The sequence below is a fragment of the Anguilla anguilla genome, chromosome 2, assembly GCF_013347855.1.
Source record: "Anguilla anguilla isolate fAngAng1 chromosome 2, fAngAng1.pri, whole genome shotgun sequence".
Taxonomy (NCBI): Eukaryota; Metazoa; Chordata; class Actinopteri; order Anguilliformes; family Anguillidae; genus Anguilla; species Anguilla anguilla.
Genome location: NC_049202.1, coordinates 1,572,434 through 1,598,164, shown reverse-complemented (window position 1 = coordinate 1,598,164; position 25,731 = coordinate 1,572,434). Strand labels below are relative to the sequence as shown.

The 25,731-nt window shown below is 49.4% G+C and overlaps 1 protein-coding gene across 2 annotated transcripts in view; it reads left to right on the top strand.

Annotated features, from left to right (window-relative positions):
* Positions 1 to 25,731, top strand: part of LOC118221614 (adenosine kinase-like) — a 116,047-nt gene that overhangs the window by 18,422 nt on the left and 71,894 nt on the right. For both annotated transcript variants that reach the window (XM_035406840.1, XM_035406841.1), the window contains exon 4: positions 5,355 to 5,433. In XM_035406840.1, coding sequence (XP_035262731.1) covers positions 5,355 to 5,433 — 79 coding nt within the window. The remainder of the gene's footprint in view (positions 1 to 5,354; positions 5,434 to 25,731) is intronic.

Genomic DNA, 25,731 nt, shown 5'->3' with positions numbered 1-25,731 from the left:
TAAAATTAGATGTGTATCTGAGATTTGTATTATTATTTGGAATTCAGGCTCAGTGAGATAAGTGCTTAATCAGTTACGCAGTGTGAAATTGGTTTTTAATGATTCGGGGTAGTTTTGTAGAAGCCTCTCAAGTAACGGTTCTGACTCGCTAGACGTCCGCGTTGACAGGCGTCATAGTAACGCCGTCGCAGTGAGCGCGTCTATTCTGTCTTGTTGGCAGAAGTTTAAAAGAAAGTTACATTTTTTTTTTATAAAGATGATCTCAACGTTAATTTCCTAACAGTTTGGGCTGAAATAATCAGCTGTGTGTGTGCAGGAGAAGGGAGAATTTAGGGGATTTTAGCGTGTTTAGCTGCGGTCGTTAAGTGAGTCGGGGACTCGGGCTTGATAGGGTCCAATAAAACATTCAATTGCCAAATCCCCTCTGAAATGGAAACTGCTGTGTTTTTATGGGCCGGTGGATGTAGTTAAGCAGCCCGATGCTACTCGTGACAGCTCTCCTCTTAAATGGGTTCATATTTAAACGAGTGCGTTCGCTGCTGCCCTGAATTAAAAAAATAAAAAATAAAAAAAAAACATCCATTCTCTTTTTTCCAGTTTTCCAGTTTGGTGTCCGTTGAAGGTGTAGTGAAGGTGCGTAATAAAATACCGTTGTGTGTTTGTTCTAATCCACACCACCGAGCGTCTGAGCCAGCCCGTGATCTGCTCAGTGTAAAAACAAAGTCGATAGTGCAGTAATCTTTTTTGTGCTTGCACTTACCCTAAAATGCCTGTATTTTAACTGACCAGCTGGGCTTACACCTTGATTTTCAACAAGAAAATCATCCCACACAGTGCAGCCTTTTCTAAAACCGCCCCCCCCCCCCCCAAAAAAAAAAAAAAAAAAAAAATCCGAGTCATTACACTGACTCATGATAATGAAAGAGGCTTGTGCGGCTTATTGATCATTATCTGCTGTAACGAGGCCGTGTTTTTTGATACCTGATGAGGAGCGGATAGCTGGAGTGCAGGGGTTCCTGGTGTCGGTTACTCCGAGCTGCCGCTCAGGCCTTTTGTGTATCAGAAATGAATTCCGCAACCCTTTCTCTTCCCTCCGTTGCTTTTCTCCTCGTCTGAAAGACCGTTAGGAAAATCGAATCCTTTTCTTGTTTGCCGTGATTCTATCCAGGCGTCAGCGGTCCATTAGCCCATCTACCTTCAGGGCCAGGCCGCTGATCCATAGGAGCGCTGATCTGTAGGAACGCGTTTTATCTTGGGGAAGCTCGTCACGGCCAAAGACGACTCCGAATTTATGTTCCTAATTTGCATCCAAGGATCTGAGGATCTGGCTTTGCGAACGCGTTCCTGTGCTGTGCAATAAGGCGCACATCCGCTTCACATAGTTATAGTGATTTTGTGATGTTCAAATACCTACTCTGCATCAGAGGACATGCATTGCATTACATGCATTTAGCAGATTCTCTTCTCCTCAGCGACTTGCACAACATTGCATAGCATTTACATTGCATCCATTTATACAGCTGGATATACACTGAAGCAATGCAGGTTAAGTACCTTGCTCAAAGATATATGCCAAACATATATGAATTGGCCTTTAAGGGTCATTAACTTGGTGTGTGCCTGACACTTGTAATGAAGTACTATCACTGCAGTCTATTTCAAAATACTGTACTTATTTCCTTTTTTCTGAAAACTTCGTGATTAATGTTATGTTTTATATGCTCTTTAAGTGTAGAAAAGAGAAATACACTGCGTTATAGTTCTTTTTCCTTATACATAAAGTAATGTTTTTACCCTTAACATGCAATACGTCTTATTTCTAGTGCCTTTTGTCAAATAGGGTAGTTGTTCTACAGTACTTTAAATTTATTGTCATGATAAACATGTGTATACTGTATGTGATTTAACAAAAAAAAGAACAAAAAAAAAATTTCCCCCAGAAGTACTCTGGTTTTAATTAAATACAAATGCTGAGCTTCAAACATTTATCTGAATGAATGCACAAGACATTGCCGCTTGAATTACTACCACACACACACACACATTCCATATGCCCCCCCCCCCCCCATACCCTCCCCATTGTGAGAGCAACCACTTTCTGAAAGTGAAAGTTAAGACAACTTTTGTGGGGGGGGGGGGGGGAGCTTTTACACTGGGGGCTTGATGTTGTACAGTAAACAACAGCATTGATAAATCAACACTAGCAACTAACGATGTAGCTACTAAAAGGTGTATTTTATTCAACAAAAAAAAAATTTATTCAACCGAAAACTGCTGATGTTTTAATTTTAGCTTAAAACGGCCTTCTTTCTCTCATCTTGAATTAATATTCCCTAACTACAAACACATGTGGGGAATAAGTGCTCTTGGTTTTTATCAAACTGACATTTGAGTGAATTTTTTTTTTTTTAAACTGCTAACATTTGTGGTGAATTATTTCAAAGACAAAGAATCTAGCAGATATCTTTTTCCGTCATCGGTTTCCATTTGGTGTTAATACATTTAATCTGGTCTTCAGAAACAGAGATTTTACTTTTAAATGGCATCCCCTCTCGTCTCCGGATAGTGGTCTGTGAGCCAGCTTTTATTAATTTTCGGGACTGGAGAGTCGACAGTTTTAGGGTAAAGGGCCTCTTGGTTTGTTTTAACTTTTTTGGTCCTTTTTCAGTTGTGCGAAATGTATGCAGACCAGCTGAGATGTTAAAGACCCAGGCTGTCATAACAGTGTTCTTACTTACTAAAATACTGTGTGCTTATGTTATATGAAGTGACTTTAAAAAAGAAGCATTTTCACTGTGCATAAAGAGTCCACCGCCCAATTAGTTTTACGGCCAGTAAAGCGTAAAACTATATAGACTGTTTTTATAGCAATGAGTTATGCAGGTAGTCTGTATATTGTTTGAGGTATGTAGGAAAGGTGCGTCCAATTAATATTTGATTTCGGTAAAAATGTAAGCTGAAAATATAGCTGAGGTGGTTTTTCTGTTGTTTTTTTTTTTTTTTTATAATTTCAAAAGGTTTGTGCCGCTAACTCAATCTGATGACCTACATCGCGGCTGTGTGCTACTGGGCTATGTCAATAAACACTGCCTCCTCTCCCCTCTGCTAAAATTTATTTTTTTCCTCTTTAAAAATAAATTTCCGTTAACTGTTTAACAAAAAAATTTAAGAGATTACCTCATGGGTGTGTAAACACGTTTTAGGCCCACAGCTGCCAGTGCCTGTGTGTGTGTGTGTGTGTGTGTTTGTGAAGGTCCCGTGGTCTGAGGAGGCCAACAGTGCTTCCATTCACGAAGGAGGATGGAAGCTAACATGATAGCAAGCGTTTAAGGTCATATTTAGGCAGTTGTGTATAATAATTGCTTCTGCTAAATATAAATGTGAAAGTCCTGCTGCGTATAAGGGTTTGTGATATATGTGATGTGAAGCAACAGACCGGTAATGGACATGTTTTTGGTGTGTATGCCCATATTTGTTTTGTGTATATGAATGTGTATTTCTGTATGTGTCTAAATATTTTGTCTGTGTGTGTCTGTTTTTGGTGATTAAAATTATTTGTAGGTGTACGTTTGAAAATTCAGCGTCCATATATCACAAGTTTGTTTGCTGTGTGGTGCAGTATATATGGAACCTGTTGTGCTGTTGAAAGCAGACAGGTGTGTGTGTTTGTGCATATGTGTGTGTGTGTGTGTGTGTGTATGCATGGGTATATGTGTGTATGTGTGAATGTGTTTGTCTGCGTGTGTATGCATGGGTATGTGTGAGTGTGTGTGTGTGTTTGTGTATACGTGGGTGTGTGTGTATATGTGTGTGTGAGAGTGCATGAATGTGGTTTGTGGTGGAGCTCTTGGTTAGGTGTCTCTGCCACTGAGGAAGTTGACATGCCGTTCCCAGGCTCTGCTCTCGCTCCCCTTGCCCCCCCCCCCCGCTGTGAGGCTTCACATCCTGTCCTCCCGCAAAAGAGGCGGTCCGTACAGTCGAGCCGCAGGGCACGTCCCTCCACTTCCTGTCCTCAAGCTTTTCAGACGCTTGTGTCAGATCCCGGTCCTCTCACTGCCTCCCCCCCCCAGACCCGATCATCTCACTGCCCCCCCCCCCCCCCAGACCCGATCATCTCACTGGCCCCCCCCCCCATACCTGATCATCTCACTGCCCCCCCCCCCCCCCCCCCCTTGTAGATCACTGCACCCTTTCAGACTCACTCAGACGCAGGCCGAATGCACTCTGTTTACAGCCTTTAAATCTGCATACCCATCGGCCCTCTCCACCGGGCCTCCTCTCAGCCGGCTGGCTGTGTGCTGTCAGGGTTTCGTTCCGCCGGCCTCGGGTGAGCAGATGGGTATCGCGGCCCTTTTCGGGCCCTCGCTAATGAAGTGCGGGCCCCAGACTGGCCTTCGGTCCTCGAAGCGGGCGCAGAAACGGATCTGAACGCTCCATCTGACCTCCTGCTGGCTAAGCTGCATTGACCCGGAGGTGGCCAGCGCAGGAAGCCGTCGATACGGCTACTGTGTCTCTTTCAGGATGAGCCCTGATAAGAGGACTGGGGGGGGGGGGCCGGGGGGGGGAGGAGGTTACAGGGCATGTTCACTTCAGACTCACTGCTATTTCCTGATTTTTATTTTATTTTATTTTTTACATTTGAAAATATGTGTGTGTCCCCGCCCCCTCCGGAGGTCTTTACTCTGTCCTCTTGCACCAGCTCTCCCGGCTGGGTTTCCCAGAAGGCCCCTCCGGAAGCGCTCATTGTGTTGCGCTGCCTGAGGCCGAGCTGTACCCTCCGGAGTTATTGCTTCCTTTCTGAAGTGCGTGGCTGACGTCGGGTTTCCTCCTCCTCTGTCGCTGGGCACGTTGCGTAACCCTGAAGTTACGGGCGTTCAGGCGCAGGAAACCAAACACACCCGCGTCTCTGGAACACACGGCTGCGCAGGAAACCCAACGCACCCGTGTCTCTGGAACACACGCGTGCTGAGAGAGTGAGAGAGTGAGAGAGTGAGAGAGTGAGAGAGTGAGTGAGTGAGTGAGTGAGTGAGTGAGTGAGTGAGTGAGTGAGTGAGTGAGTGAGTGAGTGAGTGAGTGAGTGAGTGAGTGAGTGCGAGTTAGAGAGTGAAACTGAACAGTGTGTTGGTTCAGTGCATGCTATTAAAAACTCAGCAAACACAGGCAGTGTAGTCTTCAGTGGAGACACTGAGGCCCAGCTTCACGCTTCCTGTTTACAAACACTTAAAGTTGCCTGCGGTTAGCCTTCCAGTGTCTGCTTCTTTCCTGCAGCCTCTGACGCTCTCTCTCTCTCTCCTCCCCCTCTCTCTCTCTCTCTCTCTCTCTCCCCCCCCTTTTCTTTTTTTTTCTTCTTTTAGGTTTGACGAAATCGCCAAGAAGTCCAAAGTAGAATACCATGCTGGAGGCTCCACCCAGAACTCCGTAAAGATCGCCCAGGTGTACCCCGCTTTGTGATTTTATGGGGGGGGGGGGTGGGGGTGAGAATGAAGAGTAAGACTCATTCGGGGTGGAACTACCAACTACAAAAACCGTCTTATTTACCCCCCATGCAAAAATAATGAAGGATTTTCACAAACACTCGCAATGTCAACGCCGTTGGCCTTCATTTCTTTAGGCGTATCAAACGGCAGTTCGGAGGAGCTTCCTGCGCACATGAATAACATATCAAAACCAATCGTATCAAAACAGACGCTGATGTGCGCTGCGGAGAGCGGGCGGGGTTCTGGTGAGGGGTTTATTAAGACGCGGCGTGCAGGCTGAATTGTAAAGGGCTTATTTCACGGCTGCGGAACCCTCTGTAGACGCCGTCCACGGCTGTTAAGTATGCAAATGCGCCGCGCGTTCGATTCGCCGTCCATAAGGGGCGGAGAGGCTGTGGGGGCGGAGCCTTTGTGCCGATTGACAGGACGATGGCGGGTGAAAGCGTTCTCCTCCCGTGCGCGAGCGTGGCGATTGGGGAACGGGCCCCCCCGGGGCGGCCGGGTTCTCCACGCTCCACGGAGAGCCCGTAAACAGCCTCCTCAGAGAGATGCAGAGATACGAGCTCAGTGCAGAGATACGAGCTCAGTGCAGAGATACGAGCTCAGTGCAGAGAGAGGAGCTCAGTGCAGAGATAGGAGCTCAGTGCACAGATACGAGCTCAGTGCAGAGATAGGAGCTCAGTGCAGAGATACGAGCTCAGTGCAGAGATACGAGCTCAGTGCAGAGATACGAGCTCAGTGCAGAGATACGAGCTCAGTGCAGAGATACGAGCTCAGTGCAGAGATACGAGCTCAGTGCAGAGATAGGAGCTCAGTGCAGAGAGAGGAGCTCAGTGCAGAGAGAGGAGCTCAGTGCAGAGATAGGAGCTCAGTGCAGATGATCTTTTATTATGAAGGCCAGAAACATTTACATAAACTCCCCCTCAAAAGAACTCTTTTTTTTTTTTACAGCAGGAGCATTGAGATTTTAAGTTTAGTTTTTTTTTTTTTTTTAGTTTTTTGTTATTTTGCTTGCCTCATAATTTAATGATTTCGAGACATTCAGAGTACATATAACAGCAGCATTTATTGGAACCTGGTGAGGTATTCGGAGCGCTTGTGGGGGGGGGGGGGGATCTGGTATGATTATCCCCTTTGAAAGCAGGGTGACAAAATGTGGAGGGGGTAAATATTTCCAAATCCTTCCGGTTGGGTTGAGCTGTGAGTTCAGCTTGGTCTCCGTCCTCACTTGAGATGCAGACCTGAGAAAGGAATGTTTTAAAAGATGTTCAGATAAATGGCACAAACTTAATTTGGCTCCCTTGTGAAATAAAGACACGCCTCCAGCTGCTCTCCGGCTTGCCCGCGTTTATGAACGTGCGTCTTCCGAAGCACGAATCGGGCGAGGGGAACGTGACGGACCCGAAACACTGAAACCCAGACGTGCTGGAGACCAAACCCGTTACATTTAGCATTATTTTAGCCGTTTGCCACTGGACCCTGTGGGGTTTGGGGACAGGTGCATTCTGGGAGAGGAGGAAGCGGCGCTCTCCTGGCGGACGGCTCTCGACCCTCCCACTGACGGTCTCAGGCCCTCTGCTTGGGGAGCGTGTCCCTTTTCTTTTTAGGCCTCGCCGTCAGGTGCCCCCCGCTGTGAAAAATGCGTCCCGCGTAACTGGCTCTGAGATTATCTCATCTCAGCACCTGGCAGCGGCGGAGGAACTTCAAACCGCACGGCATTGTGGGGGAAACGGGAACCTTCAAACGCGATGATACGCGCCGCCGTGTGAATGCACATCAAAGGGGCCGGCCGCATAAATTAGACTGTCACACCGGCGCAGGTTCACCCCGGACGGGGGGGATGGGGGGGGGGGGTGCCGGAAGCTCCAGGGGGGGGCGGGGGATGTGGATCGATGTCTTGCTCTTGAGGATCTGTCCTCTCTTCCCTCAGAGGAGAAGAACGGAACGCTTTACACACGGACATGTTTCCTTCCAGGCGATGGGAATTTCAAAGGGTCGTGTTTTTTTTTCTCTCTCTCTGTCGTCCTCTGTCTATTGAAAGGTGAAATGAACGTTTCGGCTGTGAAGGCGACCCGTAGCCCCCGGTGTGCGAAGCGTGGAGCGGTCCCAGGCGTGTGAAGCGTGGAGCGGTCCCAGGCGTGTGATTGGAGGGCGGGACGAGGCCGGAGGGTCCCGTGCATATTTATTCACCGTTTAGAGCGGCGTCCCTCTCCGAGCCCCTCGTCCGAGGCGTGTGATGTACGGCGAGCGGCGTCCCTGCATCAGCCAAGGGCCGCCTTGTGATGTAATTTCTACCGCTCCGCCAGGGGTGCAGCACTACTGTCCTTTTTCTTTGCGCACACAGTTGGGGGGGAAAAAAAAATAGTGCAAATTTTTTTTTCACGACACCCAGGTTTGCTGTTGTCTTTCTTATGTTGTGTCAGGTGGATTCTACTACTGGTTAACTGTCAGCCCTCTGGGGTGTACAGTGCTCCCCACAAACGGGTTATTTTCAGCCCCCTCCACACACACACACACACACACACACACACACGCGCGCACACACACACACTTTGTAGTCAACAACACTCCCCACATTGCCCCCTGCTGCCGGTGTGTGATGTCCTCTCTCACGCTACATGGTCCTCCAGCCCGGCTCCCTCCTCTAGACCTCGTCACACCGCTACCTTGACCTAGCCTAGCCTGACCGCGCGAGTGACGTGCGCTGAGAGGAAGCGGATTCTGAGGGCGCGGTGATCAGTGATTCAACATGGCGGTCGCTGTGTGACTTCGGGCACTTAAGCCCAATGCAGTGTGAGAGAGCGGCCTGGAGCTCGTAAACCGCGAATCTGTGACCAGGCCGCCAGGATGGCGGGAGCTGCTAGCGGTTTACTGCGGCCTAGCTGAGCGTGGCGGCTCTCCGCGGGGGGCCCGGCTGTTTGTGCCCAGGCGGGACCGGCTCACAGTCCCCCGGAAAACAAAGAAAACCAAAAAAAAGGAAAGGAGCTCTCGCACGCTCGGGCGCGCCAGCAGATTGGGATAATTACCGGGATCTCTCCGCAGAGGGGAGCGTTCTGAGATGTTCTGCGTTTGCGACTTTACGACGTTCCCGTTCGCAGCGTTGTTCTGTTTTTATCTCTGTTGGTGTTCGTACATGTTTTTTTTTTACCCCCCCCCCAGAAAAATCCTGTCCTCTGAGGAAGATTCTGGAAAGATGTCGTTTAATTCCCTCTAATTCCGAGTTCTCAGTGAACAGCTTTGTCTCGCGCTGCATTTTGCTTCTTACTCCACCTTTTGCCTTCATTTCAACGGCTGCCGGTCGAAGCCTGAGCAGACGGCAGTTGAGGTTTTATACATGCTGCCGGGGCCCTGTAATGTAGTGGTTTTATCTGGACAGGAAAGCACTGCAGCCTCTCAGCTGGGGGCTTGTGGGATGTTTAGCTCGTTTACGACACGTAGAGAAACACCCGGTCTTTGTGTCATAAATGCCAGGGCTTGCGTAGGACTTGGGTTACTCACAGATAGTCAAGCATCGCTCTTAAAAACGGGATCACGTTCGGTTAAATAGGGCATTAAAGGGGGCTGAGATTTGGAGTGTGGTGCGGGGCAGGAAGCGGGCTGTTTTTGAAGGCTGTTTTTCTGAGCCCCGTAAGATCAGGTCTCTAATGGTACGGAGGCCTGCCTGTGCCTTTCTAAAGCTTTCTTCTGAGAAAAGCGTCTCCGGGTGAATGTGGAGGGGCCCAGCTCGGAGATTGTGTTAAAGCTCAAAGGGCTTTATTGAAAACACATGTCCGCTGCGTTGTTGGAACTTCTGTAGAAAATCTCCTTGCTGTCCTGTGCGCACAAAGGACTTCCCCGGATCATGTTCCGCACGGAAACTTTAAACTGGCCTCTCTGCCTTCGCTGTCGGCACAAACATATCCCCTGTGGACAAAAAATGTTCCATGACCTCATGCTTGACTTTACACTTTACTCTCTTTCAAATAAAGGCCTGCATTTCCAGTCCACTTGCATTTGTTTAACAGTCTGAATGAAAAGGAAATATTCTCCCCCGCTTGCTACTCTTTAGAGAGGAAGGAAAATTGAGGACCATCTATTTTAGGCTTTGAGTCGATTGCTACTTTTTTTTTTTCAAAAGTGTAATATTAGTGGCTGTTTTTAAAATGTCTGTGCGTTGTCAATGCCCTACCAACCAACAAAAAAAATCCTTGAATTTTTAAAGAGATTTGAAACATGTCTTTGCCCCATAAAACGGTTAAATCTGTGTCCTTTGGGCAGTAAATATTATCACGCTGTCTGTTTAGGTTGTGTATTATGAGTAATTGGTGGCTTTCATGTGTGGAATGCATGATTTATTTGGCTTCCGTTGCCCTCGGTGACAGAAGAAACTGGAACGGCTCGCCCGGTTGTAGTTCGGCCGAAGTGATCTCGCTAATTAGCGATTATGAGCGCTGCACCTGGCGGGCCGCGCCTCTTTACCGCGCCGAGGACTGGAAGCACGGCTCTGCCATTAAGGCGAGTCCCTCGTTTGTTTGGAGGAGGCTAATTGAACTCCGAAGCCGCTGCCAGGTTTTTAAAATGGCCGCCGGGCCCGAGGCTTGTGTGTGTCCTGGCCGGAGCTGGGGAGGGTCACGGACAATTAAGCCCCGAGAGGAGGACGTTGGGGAGAAAATGGGGGGGGGGGGGGGGGGGGGGGGGGGCAGAAAACAAAAACAGCCCGTCGGTCTCAGTATTCCCAAGTGTTCCTCGCCATTCCAGGTGTTCCAGCGTACGCGTGAGGAATCGGAGCGCCAGAACTTTTTTTCTCTCCTTCTGCACTTGGATGAGTGGTGTGTCCCGTGTATCAGACCGCAATGTTTTATCGTACGCACGGACACATGCACAACCACGACACGCATACACACACACACTCTCACACGCATACACACACACACTCACACACTCTCACACACACACACACACTCACACTCACACACACGGCCTGTATTTCTGCGCTCAGCGTTGCCCTTCAGGGTCCGCCCCCCTCTCCCGCCACCCCGAGATAAAATGACGTCACCAGCCGGAGTGTCGCGCAGGTGATTCACACCTGGAGTTGTCGTGGAAACGGCGGTGTGTCAGAGCCGGTGTGCGTGTTTACGGACGGCGGGCCGCGTGCGGACGTGACAAACGGCGAGGAGACGCAGCATCGTCGGGGGGGCGGGGGGCGGGGGGGGTCCGACATGATCCGACGTCCCCGCGGATCGTGATTAATGATTAACTGCAGGCTGAGAAGAGCCCGGAGAGGGAGGGGTATAAATAGACGCTGGCTTTGTTCACTCCGCAGCGATCAGGGTGTGGGTGGGGGCGGGGGGGGGGGCCAGGGGGGTCTCGGGCGAGAAAAACACACCGCTGAAGCGGTACCTGAGCCGTGTTTGTGAGCGGGAATTTCACACGCCTGCAGTAACCTTCTCCAGCCCGCGTTTAGGGGCGTTAGCGGTTTGGGACGCATGGATTAGCGTCATCGTCTCACCCCTACGCGAAATTCTGTCTGTCAGCGTTGACATTTTTGGGCTCAGATTTATAGTGTCTGTTTTATGGAAAAAAAGAAGAAAAAAAAAAGGCAGGCCAAAGTACAACCATGATAAAAGTACGCCAGTTACCAAATGGAAACTGACTAGTTGTGCAGAAATTCATCTTGCAATAACCATATTTGACAACTGCATGTCCATTTTGGGTCACACAACAGTGTGTGGGAGCTTCTCACTATGAGCGTAACACCTAAAATATTACATATTATACAAATATTACAACATGTAGTAACACCTAAAATATTATCTATTGTCTACAGAGCGGGTTCGCCGCTTGCCCCTCCTTATTTTTCGGCAGGGCCGCACCGTTGCCGGGGCAGCGGGTGAAGTCCGAGCGGAACTCCGGTTTTTGAAAGGGGAACTCTGGGAAATGTGTGGCGCGCTGCGCGCTGCCAGCGGAGCTCGCCAGCGGAACCAGGGAGAGAGGCTCTGAGCTGGCGTTTGGTATGCATGCCACCGCGCTGCGCTCCAGGCTGGAGGGCCTGGTCCCCTCTGCTGCTGGGGCCTAAAACTCATACAAAGCCCTTAATAGGGGAGGGGGGTGATGTGGGATTCAGAGCAGTCACATCGCAGAGTTTGGTGTGTTGGCGCATCCAACCAAACGATCGACTGTGCCACGCTGCCTGTCATAACCAGGCTGGTCCGATAGCGTTTATCAACGCGTTGCTGTTGTTTGATTTCATTTTTCCATCACTCAGTTTTTATTTTAGAATTTAATGTCACATCCTACTCACTGTAATTATGTTAGTTTGCACTTGGAGGGGCTGTGAGAATGTGGGGGGCGGGGGGGAGGTCTGTTTGAGGGGTGGTGGCAGGAGAACGCTGAAGGCTTTGATCCGCCTCCTTGGGGAAGCTCTGCAGGTTTATTGTTTTGTTTAGCACACGTTGTTACGAAGTCACCCTTTAGAGGAGAAGGTGTCAGAAAGCGATAACCAGTATTATATCCGCTATTATCCTCGTCATATTAATTATTATTTTTATAGTGTATTTGAATCGTTTAAGTGCAACTTCAAGAGGTGAAGCCACCCTGCAATTAAGATGGATGTATCCACAAGATGATGCTTTAGAAAGAGAAGGATTCTGAGAGTGTGTGTTTTCTATGGTTACTATGGCTCAGACACTGAGGTTTGCTTGTGTGCTCTTTTTTCTTTTCCTGGACACGCGCTTTCACTTGTGGTGAAAATGTTGCATAGCAACAAAGAGAAACAGCTTCAAATATTTGGGTTAAAAAGCTTTCAAGAAAATAGCAAAGAGCCAGCAATTAGATCCTTCTTTTTTTCTCCTTCCCCAGGTCACTAGTTTAATGAGCCTTAGAATTTCCTCTTGAACTATCATTTGGAATTATGTTAGTCTGATATTAGTGTTCCTTAGCATGATAATATTTACATATGGCTGAAACGGTATGTTTCTGTGGAGAAGCCTCTGTGGTAATCACTTGTTATTGCACTAATGGTTACAGTATGCAAGCAGATTGCTGCAAAAAAATAAATAAAAAAACGTCCACGGTAATTGGCAGCGCGGTTTATGCGGCAAATCAAAAGATAGTATCCATCGTAAATAAGGAAGCTGAGCATGTGCTCCCTGTGCCTGCAGTTAGGTCCCGTCCCCCCGCCCCCCCCCCCCATCGTGAGCGCAAACCCCCCCCCCCCCCCACACGCTCTTCCCCCCCCCCCCCCGTTCTGACGGACAGGGTCCGGTGACAGAATGGAAAGATGTGTGGGAGAGGGTGTGAATTGAAGTGTTGAGCGTATTGGGGGGGGGTACGGGGGGGCACCCTGCTGGTGACAGACACACACACTAATAGCAACGGCTCTCTCGTCAGCAGCCCGCTCTTCGCTGCCGCTCTGACATCCTCCTCCTCCTCGCCCCCCCCCCCCCCAATCTCGCCCGAGTGCGGGGAAGGCTGGGGGGGGGCGGGGGGCTGTGGAGCCTGCCAAACACCAGTCCCCTCACATATAAATTGCATCATTAACATCGCCCAGATTATTCCAGGCTCTCCCACAGGGTTTATGGCATAGTGACTCAACTTTACTGTTGAGTCTCTCTCTCTCTTTCTCTCTCTCAATGTCTCTCTCTCTCTCTCTCTCTCTCTCTCTCTCTCAATGCCTCTCTCCATTTCTGTGTCACTGTCAATATCTCTCTCTCTCTCTGTCTTTCCCTCTCTCAATCTCTCTTACTCTCTCTCTCTGTTTTTGACTTTAGATGTACCGTCTGATTGGGCCCCCGGCTGTATGCTCTGAGAAAGATGTTCAGCCTCAATCAGGGGAGAAAATTAGCCTCTGATTTCCTAAACGGTGAAATTCGTCTCCTCTGAGATTCGTCTTCTTCCTGTGTCACGTCGGCCTCCAGACGGATTTGAACATAAATATGTATTGGCACGTCGCGCGAGAGAAAAAGCTTTTCAGACGGTTTGTCGCGAAACGCGTTTAAAAACACTCGTCCTGAATGCACAGCCAGCGGCTGCAGTGTTGAGCCAATCGCAGCAGGCAGGGATGCCTTCGGTCCTAATTGATATTAGTAGCAGAGGTGCACGGGACCACTGACTCTCATTCTGCAGGCATTAGCGCTGCCATAATTGACCGTGACCGTAGCTAAGCTCGCGGTTGAAAGGTCGGGCTGTTGAAACATCCTTATTTCTGGACCCCTAACTTCATTATCTCTCGTTCTCCAGCGCGAGGCTGGGAGGTGCTGCTGGGGGAACGGGAATGCATTACTGAACTCTCCAGGCCGTCGTTCGGTTAATAATCACCCGTACAGTGAGCGGCGCGGCCGTCCGTACGGGGGGTTTATTAATCTAAAACCCCCCCTCCATTCAGGCGACGTCCGCGTGGCCTCTGCTTACCAGGCAAGTTTCATTTACACCTGAATAAATGGGTCCTTCAGACAAAAAGTGCCGACCTTTCACTTTCCTGCCGTATACCACCACAGAGCAAGAAAGAAAGAAAGAAAGAAAGGAGGGAGGGATTTTTAAAAAAAGAGCTTCGGTGTTAGGTGTAATAACAGACAGCCCAACAAGGAGAGGGCGGGGGGGTGGGGTCAGGCTGGGTGGTGGTGGTGGGGCGGGGGCGGGGGCGGGGGGGCAGGGGGCCTTAATCGTGTTGAATAAAGGAACATTTATTTTTGTGCTCCGGCCTGTAGCCGCCAGCGGGAAATGGCCGGGGTTCCCGATCGGGAGCAAATCCTATTACCTTACCGTCCTGCCGCTCGGGCTAATGGGCTACACCTCGAGGCTTTCGCGGGGAGCACTCTTCTGATACGCTGATACCCACGTCTGGAGGGGCCGGCCGGCTAAAAGACTAATCAAGTCAAACAGCCCCGCTCAGCTGTACCAACAGAGGCGAAAAGATGTTGATATCCAACCACAGTCCCAACGGACTCCTTCACACTCTCCTAACCCAATACTGGGGAGCGAGCGAGAGAGAGAGAGAGAGGGAGAGAGAGAGGGGGATCGGTTCACCATCGGGTTATACGAGCCCCTGAGAATTGTAAAGCGATCCCCGAGCAGCTCTCGCTTTCTCAGGACTGATCAGAGAGCCGGCTTTAGTGTGGGCTACGTAAGAACTGAGGACGAGAGAGAGAGTGAGAGAGAGAGAGGTCCGCTCGTCTATACCTAAACAAGCAAAAAAAATCTGTGTTTAAACTCACAGAGCTTGGAGTTCTGTGACAAGCTAAAGATATTGATTCTACTGAAATATGCACAGTGCCGCTGTGTGTGTGTGTGTGTGTGTGTGAGCTGCATCGTTTGGGTTTTGGGTTTCAAGAGGCAACTCGAAATGAGACGTGTACTTGATTCTCTTGTGATGGAAATGAAGTGAAAAGCAAGCCTCTTAGGTACTCAGTGGACCACCAGAGCTGGGTGGGTTTAGTCTTAAGTCTTTAATCATTGTAGTGCTCCAGCAAGAGCTCGAGTTAAATGTGTTTTCCTTTGTGGATGATTGCAGTTAATTTTTTTGGGTGGCTATTCACTGTTCAAATACCTTTGTCCCTTGTGTGTATCGCTGCACTTGATCAAGCTTCTAATCATCAACAGTTTCATAATTACCGTCTTTCAACGCTTAGTTTCCTATTCAAAGTATGTTTACGGTTTTCGAAACCAGGTTGTGCTTTATTGTCCTAAAACAAATGTGCAGCCCAAAGGTCTCTGCATAATTCAAAATTAAATTTTGCGAGTTGAAGGCTGTGATGAGTGAGGCAAAATTAGCATATGTGTAAGTGATTAACACATAGCTAAATCACTGATCAAATCCAGTTGAGACCAGTTCCCAGGGAGGGATCGCTACCTGTTGCGTTAACAGTAGCAGCACCTACTTGGTGGTTATATGAGATGGTTATAAGAGCACAGTAATCATCCACGCCATTAAACGCTGTTTTATGATGTAAATCCTGTAAGCCTGGTAATTGTATAATGGCCATTGTTGGTGAGACTGAACGTTTTGCTTTCTGGGAAGGCTCCAGTGTTGATGGATGTTTGTAAACCTGCTGGATTACAGTCACTGAGCCTGCAGCCCTGGGAGGATGACGAGGGGCCTTCCTCAGGCTGAAACAGAGCCGTGCGCTGAACGGGGTAATCTGCTAAGGAGGAGGATTATAAGGCTCCTTTTCTGCCCGCTGGGATTTGACCGTTGAGAGAGAGTCGGCTTTTTATTATTTTTTGTATTTTCACGTTGAAGACGACGTTAACCGTGTTCAGACGAACGATGTCGTCGTGTTTAATGCCGGCGTGACTCCTGTTATGAAACCACATAACCCCCCCGCAAAACCCCCCACCCCCCCAGTCTGAACTGCGTCATAAGTTCACCGGAGACGACTCCCCCGTTTCCTGGCGCCCCGCTCCTGTGTCCGATGCCCCGCCCTCACGGGCGTTGGGTTACGGTGCGCCGCTGGGTAGAGTTTACCGCCCGCAGCTCGCTGCCCGCCGCGCGAGGGGCATCGCGGGTTTTCCCGCCCTCCTGCGGGCGCGACGGCGTCGGCCAGTCGGTGTTTTCGGAGTTTTATTTTCATATCGCGCTCGTCAGAACGCGCTTCAGGACGTATCCCGAAGCAGACCACAGGCGCCGCAGGGGGCGGCGTGTAGCTGGTGTTAATGGCAGTGGTGTGTAGCACAGCCAGGTGACCCCTGCCAGCCGGAGTCAGCGATACCTGCACTTCCCTGTGCTCACCTGGAGCGCTTAGATTACGACCTTGTGTTCACTGTTTGGCAGGTGAGGCTTAAGGGCTTTGACTCGTAATAGAATCCTCCGGCCTCCATACTGCACACTGCACACTGCATACTGCATACTGCCCGGGTACAGCGTGTTCTCCCTCTCTTTTCAGAGTCCAATTTCAGCAGCGCGGAGAAGCACAGCGTGTCCAGTACAGCTTCATCTCGTATAAAAAAAAAAGTAAAAAAAGCCGTCACACTGACTGTGAAGTTTCAAAGCTGCGTTTTCGCCTCACGTCTTTCTCCTCCGCGCCAAGTGGTCCGTGTCGACATTTTGTTTTGATCTGTGACCTCCTCTGCGATTAATCAGGCCGCACCTTAATTGGATCATTAATGTTCCTGCGGTGATATTTTTTATTAATTACCGCCGGTTTTTACTACGGTTATTTTTCCACCGCGTGTCCTCGGCGTTTGAATTCATGCCTGGCTAGCTCGCGCTCGGAGACGCAAGCGTTCGGCTGACAGATTTGTTTTGCGAAGCGAAGCCTCTCAGCGCGCGTCTCTCAAACCGTGAGCTGCTGAGTCGGGCGCCCGCGGCTGCGTTCGCGAGCGCGTTGCTGGATTTCCACGCGCTTAATCACACGTGCTGGTCCGAGCGCATCGGTTATCGGGAGAAATGTACATAATCCATTTGTTAATATTCCCGTGTGTGTGCGCGAAACTTGGAATAATTATCGTCATAAACATTTCCATCCGCCCCCACCCCCCCCCACTCCACCACCCCGCTTTGCATTCTGTTTTCTTTCCGGCCACATTTTAGATCGGTTTGATTTTCCCGCTCTTCACTCAACCTTGTGAAGTTCAGGCAGAGTTCAGAAGGACTCGTCGGGTCAGTTGCCATGGTTACATTGCCTTGCTTTGCCCCCTGGGCTTGGCCAGCGGGGAGCCGGGCGGCAAGCCGGTGAGGCCATCGCTGGCCACCTTGCAAGACCGACAGATGTGCATCACGGAAACGATTACTCATACTTCCAGGGTGACTTTTCTCCACAGACGTGTGTGCAGTCATGGTTTCTTGTAACCTTTGTTTTGACGGGTTGTTTGTGACAGGCCGGAGCAACGAATACTCTCTGAAAGAAGGGGGACTTTAGGCAACTGGCTGGATGTAATTACATTTTCCGTCCTAATCCAATGTGTTCAAAGCAATATACCGGCCTTTGTTCGAAGTTCATGTTTGCAACGGCGCAACAACTGACTCGGACGACCCGCTGGCTTTTGTCGAAAAACGAAATGAGCGTCGCTGCCGTGGATTTTTTTTTTTTTTCCTCTCCCTCCTTCGTCTTGTTTTCTCCACTGTCATATCAAATACCAGACGAATCGCTGGTGCCAGGGTGACGGGCAGAAATCTGTGCAGAAAATGAAACGGTTCTCTTTGTGTTGTGAAATTGCCCACCACAAAGGAACTAATGACGGATCCTTCCCGGCATAATTGTCTAATTACGCTCGGGCAGATGGGGCGCAGCATTAACTGGGACACGTTGTGCTCGATCTCCTCCACGCTCGACAACAAAAGGCGGAATCCGCCTGACGGGCTCTTCAGCCGAGAGCGCGGGAGAGCAGCCGGGGGGGTTTGTTACCGAGCCGTCCCCTGCAGTCGGTGTGTTGCCACAGAAACAAACGCGGGGGGGGGGGGGGGGGGTAAACAGGAGAACGGCACTCTGGGAAGAGCTGCGTCTCCGCAGAGCAATGGGGTTAGTTTACACGCCGCGTCTCCGCTTCCTGTCGAGGCCGATTCACCACTTAAGCCCCTAATTAAAGAGAATCCGCTCAGTGGCACTTGGTGATTTATCACACCAGTCACTAAATGCATATGCTGCCCTGCAAGATTTCATGGCGCTTTATAGATTATTATTATTATTATCATTATTATTATTATTAGAAGAAGAAGAATACAAGAAGAATACTATTAATGGATTGCAGATTTATGCCCAGTCTGCTGTTTTCAATTGCACATTTGCTTATTTCCCAGGTTATAACTGCTTATAACTACTTAATGTGCTGTTATAACACAATGTCTGGAACCGTGGCAGATTCCTTGGCTGTTGGCGGTTCGTAATGGTTTTTGCAGTTGTTTTACTCAAGTAGACAATCCTGTACAAATAAAACAAAAATGCAAAGATGCAACTAATATGAAGATGCTTGATATTACAGAAAAGTTTGACAGAATATTTTCCATTTCAAGTGATATTTTTCAATAGGCATTGTCTTCAAACAGTAACAGTAATGAATCTCTGATCATTATATACAGTATACTTTTAGACCTTGCATATTCAATTCTTTGTTTTGAAAGTAAAGATTTGGCATTGCGTAATAGTACTTTTTTTAAAAGTCATACCTTCAGGCTAATGCCTAAAGGTTAATCAGATGTTTAATTGTTTTTGTTTTTATTGCAGAGGAATGATCACCGACACTCTTTCTGTAAACTCTGCTTTGGAAAGCTTCCATTTGGCCTTGCACCAGAGTGAAACCTGTTTTTTTTTTGCAAAGTGGGAGTGACTTCCTTGTGCCAGGCCCGTGTCGCTGGTGCTGCAGTTTAGAATTCCTGTGGCTGGCAGCTGCTTCTCTGTTTCTCTGACAGACTCTTAAGAAAGAACAGGGGGAACGGGGGGCGGGGGGGGGAACGGGGGGATTTCTCATCATTAACGCGGTAATCCTGCACAAACCGGCAGCTGATATTCGTGGGGGTGGGAGCAGGAATTCCGCGAGGATTAGAAGGGCCTGCGTTTAACGCCGCCATCCCATAATCAGACCGTCAGAGAGGGGTGCGGAAGAGCTCGCCCCGCTTCCCGCGCATGAATTCTGTAATTGCTTTTCTCAATGGAGGCCCCGGTTTTAAATTCCAGCGGAACGCACTGATTAATGTCCGCCGTGCTCTCCTCTCTAACCGGATCACCCCCGTGTGCAGTAACGGCGATTTCCGTGAGACCAGCTAATCCGCCGGTTACACATGTTCAACTTTACTTTCTCTTTTTCCTTTTCTTTGTTTGTTGAAAAAAATTATTCCCATTAAAAATATATATATATATAAAATTTCCAACACTAAATCGCATGTTTGGACAAGATTATGTAAAAAAAAAAAAATTGTGTGATTTTGTCATAGGCCGGTGAAAAGCAGTGTCTGAAATGGACTGGGGGGGTGGGGTGGGGTAGGGGGGGGCAAATTAAAAGCTGGGCTTGAGGCGAGTTGTTTGAGAATAATTAATTGGTGTCAGGGGAGTAGGAAAGGTGACATAACAGCGTGCTGAGAGGCTTGTCCAAGGCTTTGACATTTTATTGCAATTGAATGCACTTCCTGGAAGTACAAGGACTTGTATCATCGTGTAATTACTGTGGATTAAAGCCGTAAGACCCTCTCTCTCTTTTTTTTCTGGACGAAAGCCGTACGTTTCCATTTGAAGGAAATGAGCCACAGCAGGAAGATTTTAGATAACGGCAGCTTTTGTGTTTTCCAAAAAAAAAAAAAAAAAATTTTAAATAAAAAAGAGCCCCTCTGTGATTGTTATTATTTTGATTAATTTACTAACTGATCAGAAGTCTTAGGCTACAAGGAGAGTGATGGGTCTTTTTTGATAAATATTTCACTCGCAGAGCGATACTTCGTATGAAAGCCACATTTTCGCCAAAGCTTATAGCCGTTGGCTTTTGTGTAAAATTTTAAGAATAACGTATTTTATTTTAAAAGGGTGGCGTCAGGATATGCGTTTCGCTGAGTTCGGCAGGGAGGAAGAGGAGGAGGAGGAGGAGGAGGAGGAAGAGAGCTATTTTAACGTCTCTCTCGATGGCTCTGCCGAGCACAAAGTCGTTTCCTGCGCGTCAGAGCCACACTGGTGTGGTTGTCCGTTCTGTGACTGGGCAACACTGTGCGCCAGTCTCCGAGAGTCGAAAAAGACAACATTGTGAGGGCTCTCGCTGGTCAGGTGGGCACGGTGGAGCCCCTCCCACACCCCCGCCTCAGAACAGGACGGTCTGTTGTGTTTATCGAGCCCCGCCCCGCCCCGCCTGCCCTGCCAAAGCCAGCAGGGGCGAGGATCCACGGACGCGGAACGCTAATTTGTTTGCGTTTACCTCACGGGGGAAAGCTTTCTCTATCCAAGAGCATCCTTTTCATAACTTGGTCTTGGGAATTCTGTCAATGCCTGGATCCCACCTCTGGATAGATGGTTTCTTTTTTTCTTTTTTTTCTTTTTTTTTTTTTAAAATGGAAACGAACACACAATCTGGGAGAATTTAGCGGCCCAAAGAATGTTTTTATAACGCAGGACTGAGCGGGCCTCTGTTCCTCTTGGACGCTGCGTCCAGATTTCCTCAGAGTGACTCAGCGCAGTAAATCAGCTCAGGGCCCGAGACGGGCGGATAATTGAATTGTTTGAATGTGGTTTTTTCCAGAGTGAAATGTGTGTCACGTGTAGCTCTCCACACGGAACCCGATACGGCGCTTGGCTGGAGGGCGGCTACTCTTGGCCCTCACCACCACCGTGCGTTACCGAGTATCGCTCGCGTTTCGCATTCGAACTGGATTTAACTGCGGTGTGTGTGAAGTCCAGGGTTTGACCCCTGCTAATGTTCTGCTGTGTCTCAGTGCTGTGAGGCTCGGTTATTGGGGATATTTGGCGTGCGAGGTGTAGCACTTGGCAGACGAGCGAGACGTTTCAAAGACGTCTTTATGTACACAGATGTACATCTGTGCCGGTTCTTTGGCTTTCTTTTGTTCCAGCGAGGCACTTAAAAGCCTAGCAGTATTTTCCACACTTCAGCCTGAATTCATACACTACGCAGCACCAAGTCATGGAAAGCACGGTTATTGGGAGACTTGTGGCATTTAGGCAATACTCAAGTGATGTAGGCATTGCAGGCCATTGGAACGCTGTGGTGAAGTGATTGACGTTGTATAGGCTACTTGACTTACTTGGATTTATATGATGAGATGTTTGTGAGTAAGTATGGATATACAATCTCTACTCTCAAACCCCCAGCTTAAGGACATGGTATAAAGACATGGTGTACAGTTCTTTTACCCCACGCCCCCCCAACCCACCCCTGGCCTGCCATTGGTTAACACCTGTCGGAATGGTTTGGATGCTGTTGCGCTTACAGATAATGCAAAGGTCTGAGTCAGGCAACACTTTGTCTTCATAAGGAGAAGTGTGTCCAATAAAAGCATTTACATGCTTTTACATATGTAACTAAATAAGTTACCACCACAAACGCCAAAAAAAAGTGTGAGTGTGTGTGTTCAGGCTATATACAGTGCCTTTCCTGGATTAATGTGCCTTATGACACAAGTTGGGCTGAAATATATGCGTGGCATGAATGCTTACTGTAAGCGTCCCCACACATTCATATACCAGTGACCTTTGCTGAAAATTACACTACAATGCTGTGAATTTTTATATTTCCTCTTTGTGCCGTTCTGCGGTTTGATCTTGCAAAAAATTACAGAACTGTTCGGCGTGGTCTGTAGGTATTTCTGAGAAATGGGGAAAAAAGGAACTAGCCCCTCCGCCCTTTCGGATTTTTGAGTGTGTCCGCTGTTACATGATGTCTTTCCCCCGTGAAAATGCGGCTCTCGACTCGTTCTCCATCTAAGACATCATCTGCCGCTGCTCAACACTGTTTGTACAGGGAAACGGCGGAAGGGCTGTTTGTTTGCACAGCGATTAATAGTTTTATTTAGCACACATTTGTGGTGCAATTATTTAAGGTGGCGACTTTCTTGAGTGCACTGCCAGCGTTTAATATTTCATATTTTCGTTCGGCTGAAACCGTTAGCCTGATGATTTGCTGCTGACGCCGCGAATAGAAGAAGGTTCCGTGGTGCTGAAGTGCCGCTGTTCACTGTCACTTATTGCGCGTCTTTTGGAGAGAGAGAGAGAGCCGTTAAATCCTCGCGAGTGCGCATCTGCGCGCCATTATCTGCTTAAGCAGTTGATGCCATGAGGGTTCTTTATGATGTCATAATAGCCCCCCGTTTTCATGTGCGCGCGGGAGTGTAATTTATCGCGCAACGTTTATGGAGATTATGAAACGCGACTCCCGCGCGCGTTTGGTACCAGCCGAAGGAATCCGGAAGCTTATCAGACCTATAAATCACAACCCCTCCCCCCTCTTACCAACACACTGGAGCCGTTGTTCTATGATGTAGACAGCTGTCTGTCCACCATCTGCAGATGTCTGAAATCCATCTGAAAGCAAAGACTTATGTTTTTTTTGTTTTTTTAAACTTGTGTTTCTCAGCCTTCTCATTTAGGATATACTGTGTGACTGGAAACATGCAGAAGACTGTACAGTCATTGAAAACGCATTATAATTATACAATAACCATGGGAACATTAGCTTGTCATGCTCTATTGCACCCTTAAACTATGCAATTGTGCCATTACAGTCACAGAGATCCACTTCTATTATCTGCTAACACTGATCAGGTTTGTGATGCTCAGCATAACGTTCCCTTATTCTCCTTTCGCTGTCGCTATCGTCTGCCTCTTAGCCTAGCCGCCGGGGCTAGCTGCACTGCTTCCGTCTCAGGGTCATACAGAGGTTAAGGGCTTTATTTTGCTTACCTGTGCAGTACCCAGCGGATCTGAGAGCAGGCTACTCTTACACAGATGCGCCCTGTAAGGGGAGAAGCGCCCTCTGCCCATTTTAAAACCGGTAACTTGATAAAAAGGTCACTGCCAGCGAGAAGCTGCTTATCGCCAAAGTGAACTTGTGCGCACGTTGCGTGTGTGAAGAAGAACGTGATGCTAAATAAAAATTCGTTAAATGGAGTCCCTGTGTGGTACTCATGGTTATATCACATTGCTCACACCTCTGGCCTGTCTTGTTTGCCTCTAGCGAGCGTGTGTTTCCGCCTGTGTCTGCAGCTCTTCCTCATAGCGCAGAAGGTCAGAGGTCATCCTGTGTCCGGCCGAATAATCCGTTCAGTCTGGGGGTGCCCCCCTGGCGTGGGAACCGCTCGTTTTATGAGCCTCGGCGGGGTGGGGTGATGTCACTCGGCGTTGTGAAAAGCCCCCCCCCCTTCCTCCCCCCCTTCCGAGGGCCATAGATACCGAGATCAGATTCGGCTTTAGACAGCATCACCGTGTTCATCCTGTAAATAATTCATTCCCTCACAAAAAAAAAGAAAAGAAAAAAAGAGAAATCACGACAAGTATGTTTTACAAGTGAGCAACAACAAAAAAAAAAAAAGGGGGTGTTTCCTTTCGAGATAACCCCTGGCGCCTGGAGACGGTCCACACAAGCCCTCCTGTGTGCACGGCGCGGAGATGCAGCTGGGAGATTCGCCGGGTATTTTATTATGATCCCGCAGGAGCCTCCTTTTGATTCGCTATCGGGGGGGAGGCGATAATGCCCGGAACATTCTTTCAGCTGCTTGAACATCAGGAGCCCGCGCGGCGTTAGGTCACCTGACCTGATGCGTATCGCGCTGGCCGGCTCTGTGGAGACTGCGGTTATTCTGCTGCCCCCCTCCCTCCCCCGCCCCCCCCCACGTCCCCGCATCCCATCTGAACGTGGAGCCGCTGACATCACTTGGCGGCAGCTTTTGGTCTGTCACAAAGGGGTGAGGGGGGGGCTGCGCCTCTGTACTACCCCCCCCCCCCACAGGCCTCTTGGCCACACAAAGCTCACACAGACTCTCCATCACTTGTGCGACTGGCAGCTGCATGTCCAATAATAATAATAATAATAATGTCAGCGCTGCCTTCGCCCCTGGGGGAGGAGAAGTGCCCCGTGGGAAATGCCCCCGTGCGATGCTGGGTTTGCCATCTTCCAGCCTGTAAACTGGGCCCGCTCGCGGTAATGAGAGCGTAGCGCTAGGTCACTTGCTCGCTCGTTTAACAGTGAGATTCGTTTATGCGCATTATTGTATTTGCTGTTTGTAGTTTGCGCTCAGCTGTGATTAATACGGAGCTCTCTCTCCCTCTCTCCCTCTCTCTCTCTCTCTCTCTCCCTCCCTCCCTCTCTCTCTCCCTCTCTCCTTCCCTCTCTCTCTCTCTCTCTCCCCCCCCCCTTTCCCCCTCTCTCTCCCCCTCTCTCTCTCTGCGCCACCAGTCATCGCCGATCGTTAGCCATTCGCCCTCCCGTCGCCATGGCGAGCTTTCACTTAGAAACAGCCCAGGCAGGGGGCCGCGGTGATGGCTGGCTTACCCCCCCCCCCCCCCAGAACACAGGCTCCTGGATCCCCTGGGTGTTTTGGGGGGGAGGGGGGGGGGGTAAGGGGGTGGTCACCTGCAGCCCACCCCTGAAGCTCGCGCGAGCCCCTTCCCAGAACGCGCCAGATCGCTAACTGTGCATGAAATTGCACTGATAGCGGTTATTGACCAGATGTTCAGGTTTAAGGGGTGGGGTGGGGGTGCTGGGGGAGGGGGGGGGGGGGTGAGTGTGTTACCTGATTGAGTGAAAAATCCGCTGCTTCTTTTTTCTGATGGCTGCCACTTTGCAGGAAAGAGTGATTTAATAGAGCCTGCCAGGCCTGATCTGTGTCAGTCCTCTCTGAAGGGACGCCCTCGCCTGCCGGGTTTGTTATGGTGTGTCTGCCGTGACGGGTATCGATGGGCAGATGTTTAGTTGTTGTTGTTTTTTTTGTGGTAAATACATTTTTTTTTTTTTCCTGGATGCGGGAGTTTGCACTCTGAACGAGGAAGAAGATGTCCGCACGAGCGGAAGAACAGGACGGAATGTTCCGGGCCTCATTCGGACGTGGCACTCTGCCGTGGCTATTTTAGGTCTCTAAAAATAGACCCAATTGAATTTTTTTTCCCCCCCAGGTTGATAAGCCTGTAATTAATGTCCCCCATCATCTAGCGTGGAAATGTTTTATACCCCGAGGACACAGGCTGGTCAGGACAGCTTTTCGGCTTCAGGAATACTGCTGTCCTTATTTAAGAACGGTCTTGCGGCACCAAACGCTCCTGCATTGTTAGCGAGCATGTGGGAGACGCAGTGAGCGCCCTGGCTAGCGTCTCCAGAACAGGGCCAAAGCGTCCATGGCTACGGAGCCCTGGGGGGTGTGCGCCCCACCGCCTGCCCAGAGAAAGGTGTTCCCCGTTCTGTCTTACGGCCTTGCTATTGGAGCAGAAAAGATTTTAACTTTCAGCACAGGCATGTGTCTCCTTCAGTCTGTCCTGCAGGAAGGCAAAAACACAAACAAAAATAATAATAATAATAATGTTCTTCAGACAGAAACAAGCAGCCAGTGACAGTTCAGTCTATAACTAGCAGAGAAAGACGACGGCAGCCACAGGACTTTAAAGGCTGTTTTGAAATGTGCCGGGCGAGGGGTGTGGGTGGGTGGGTGGGGTGGAGTGGGGTGGGAAGGGGGAATGGGGTGGGGGGGTTTGGGGGCCATTTTGTTGCCTCCTCTTCGTCGGCTCCTCGTCCAGCCCGCGTAGTCTTCGGTGTCTCTGGGAGGAGGGCGTGGCGTGCGGTGCGGATTGGCAGCTGTTTGCCGTTGCAGTGCATGCTGGGTCGCCTCCCCGGGTGATGTCATAATTAACGGCTGTCCAGCGGC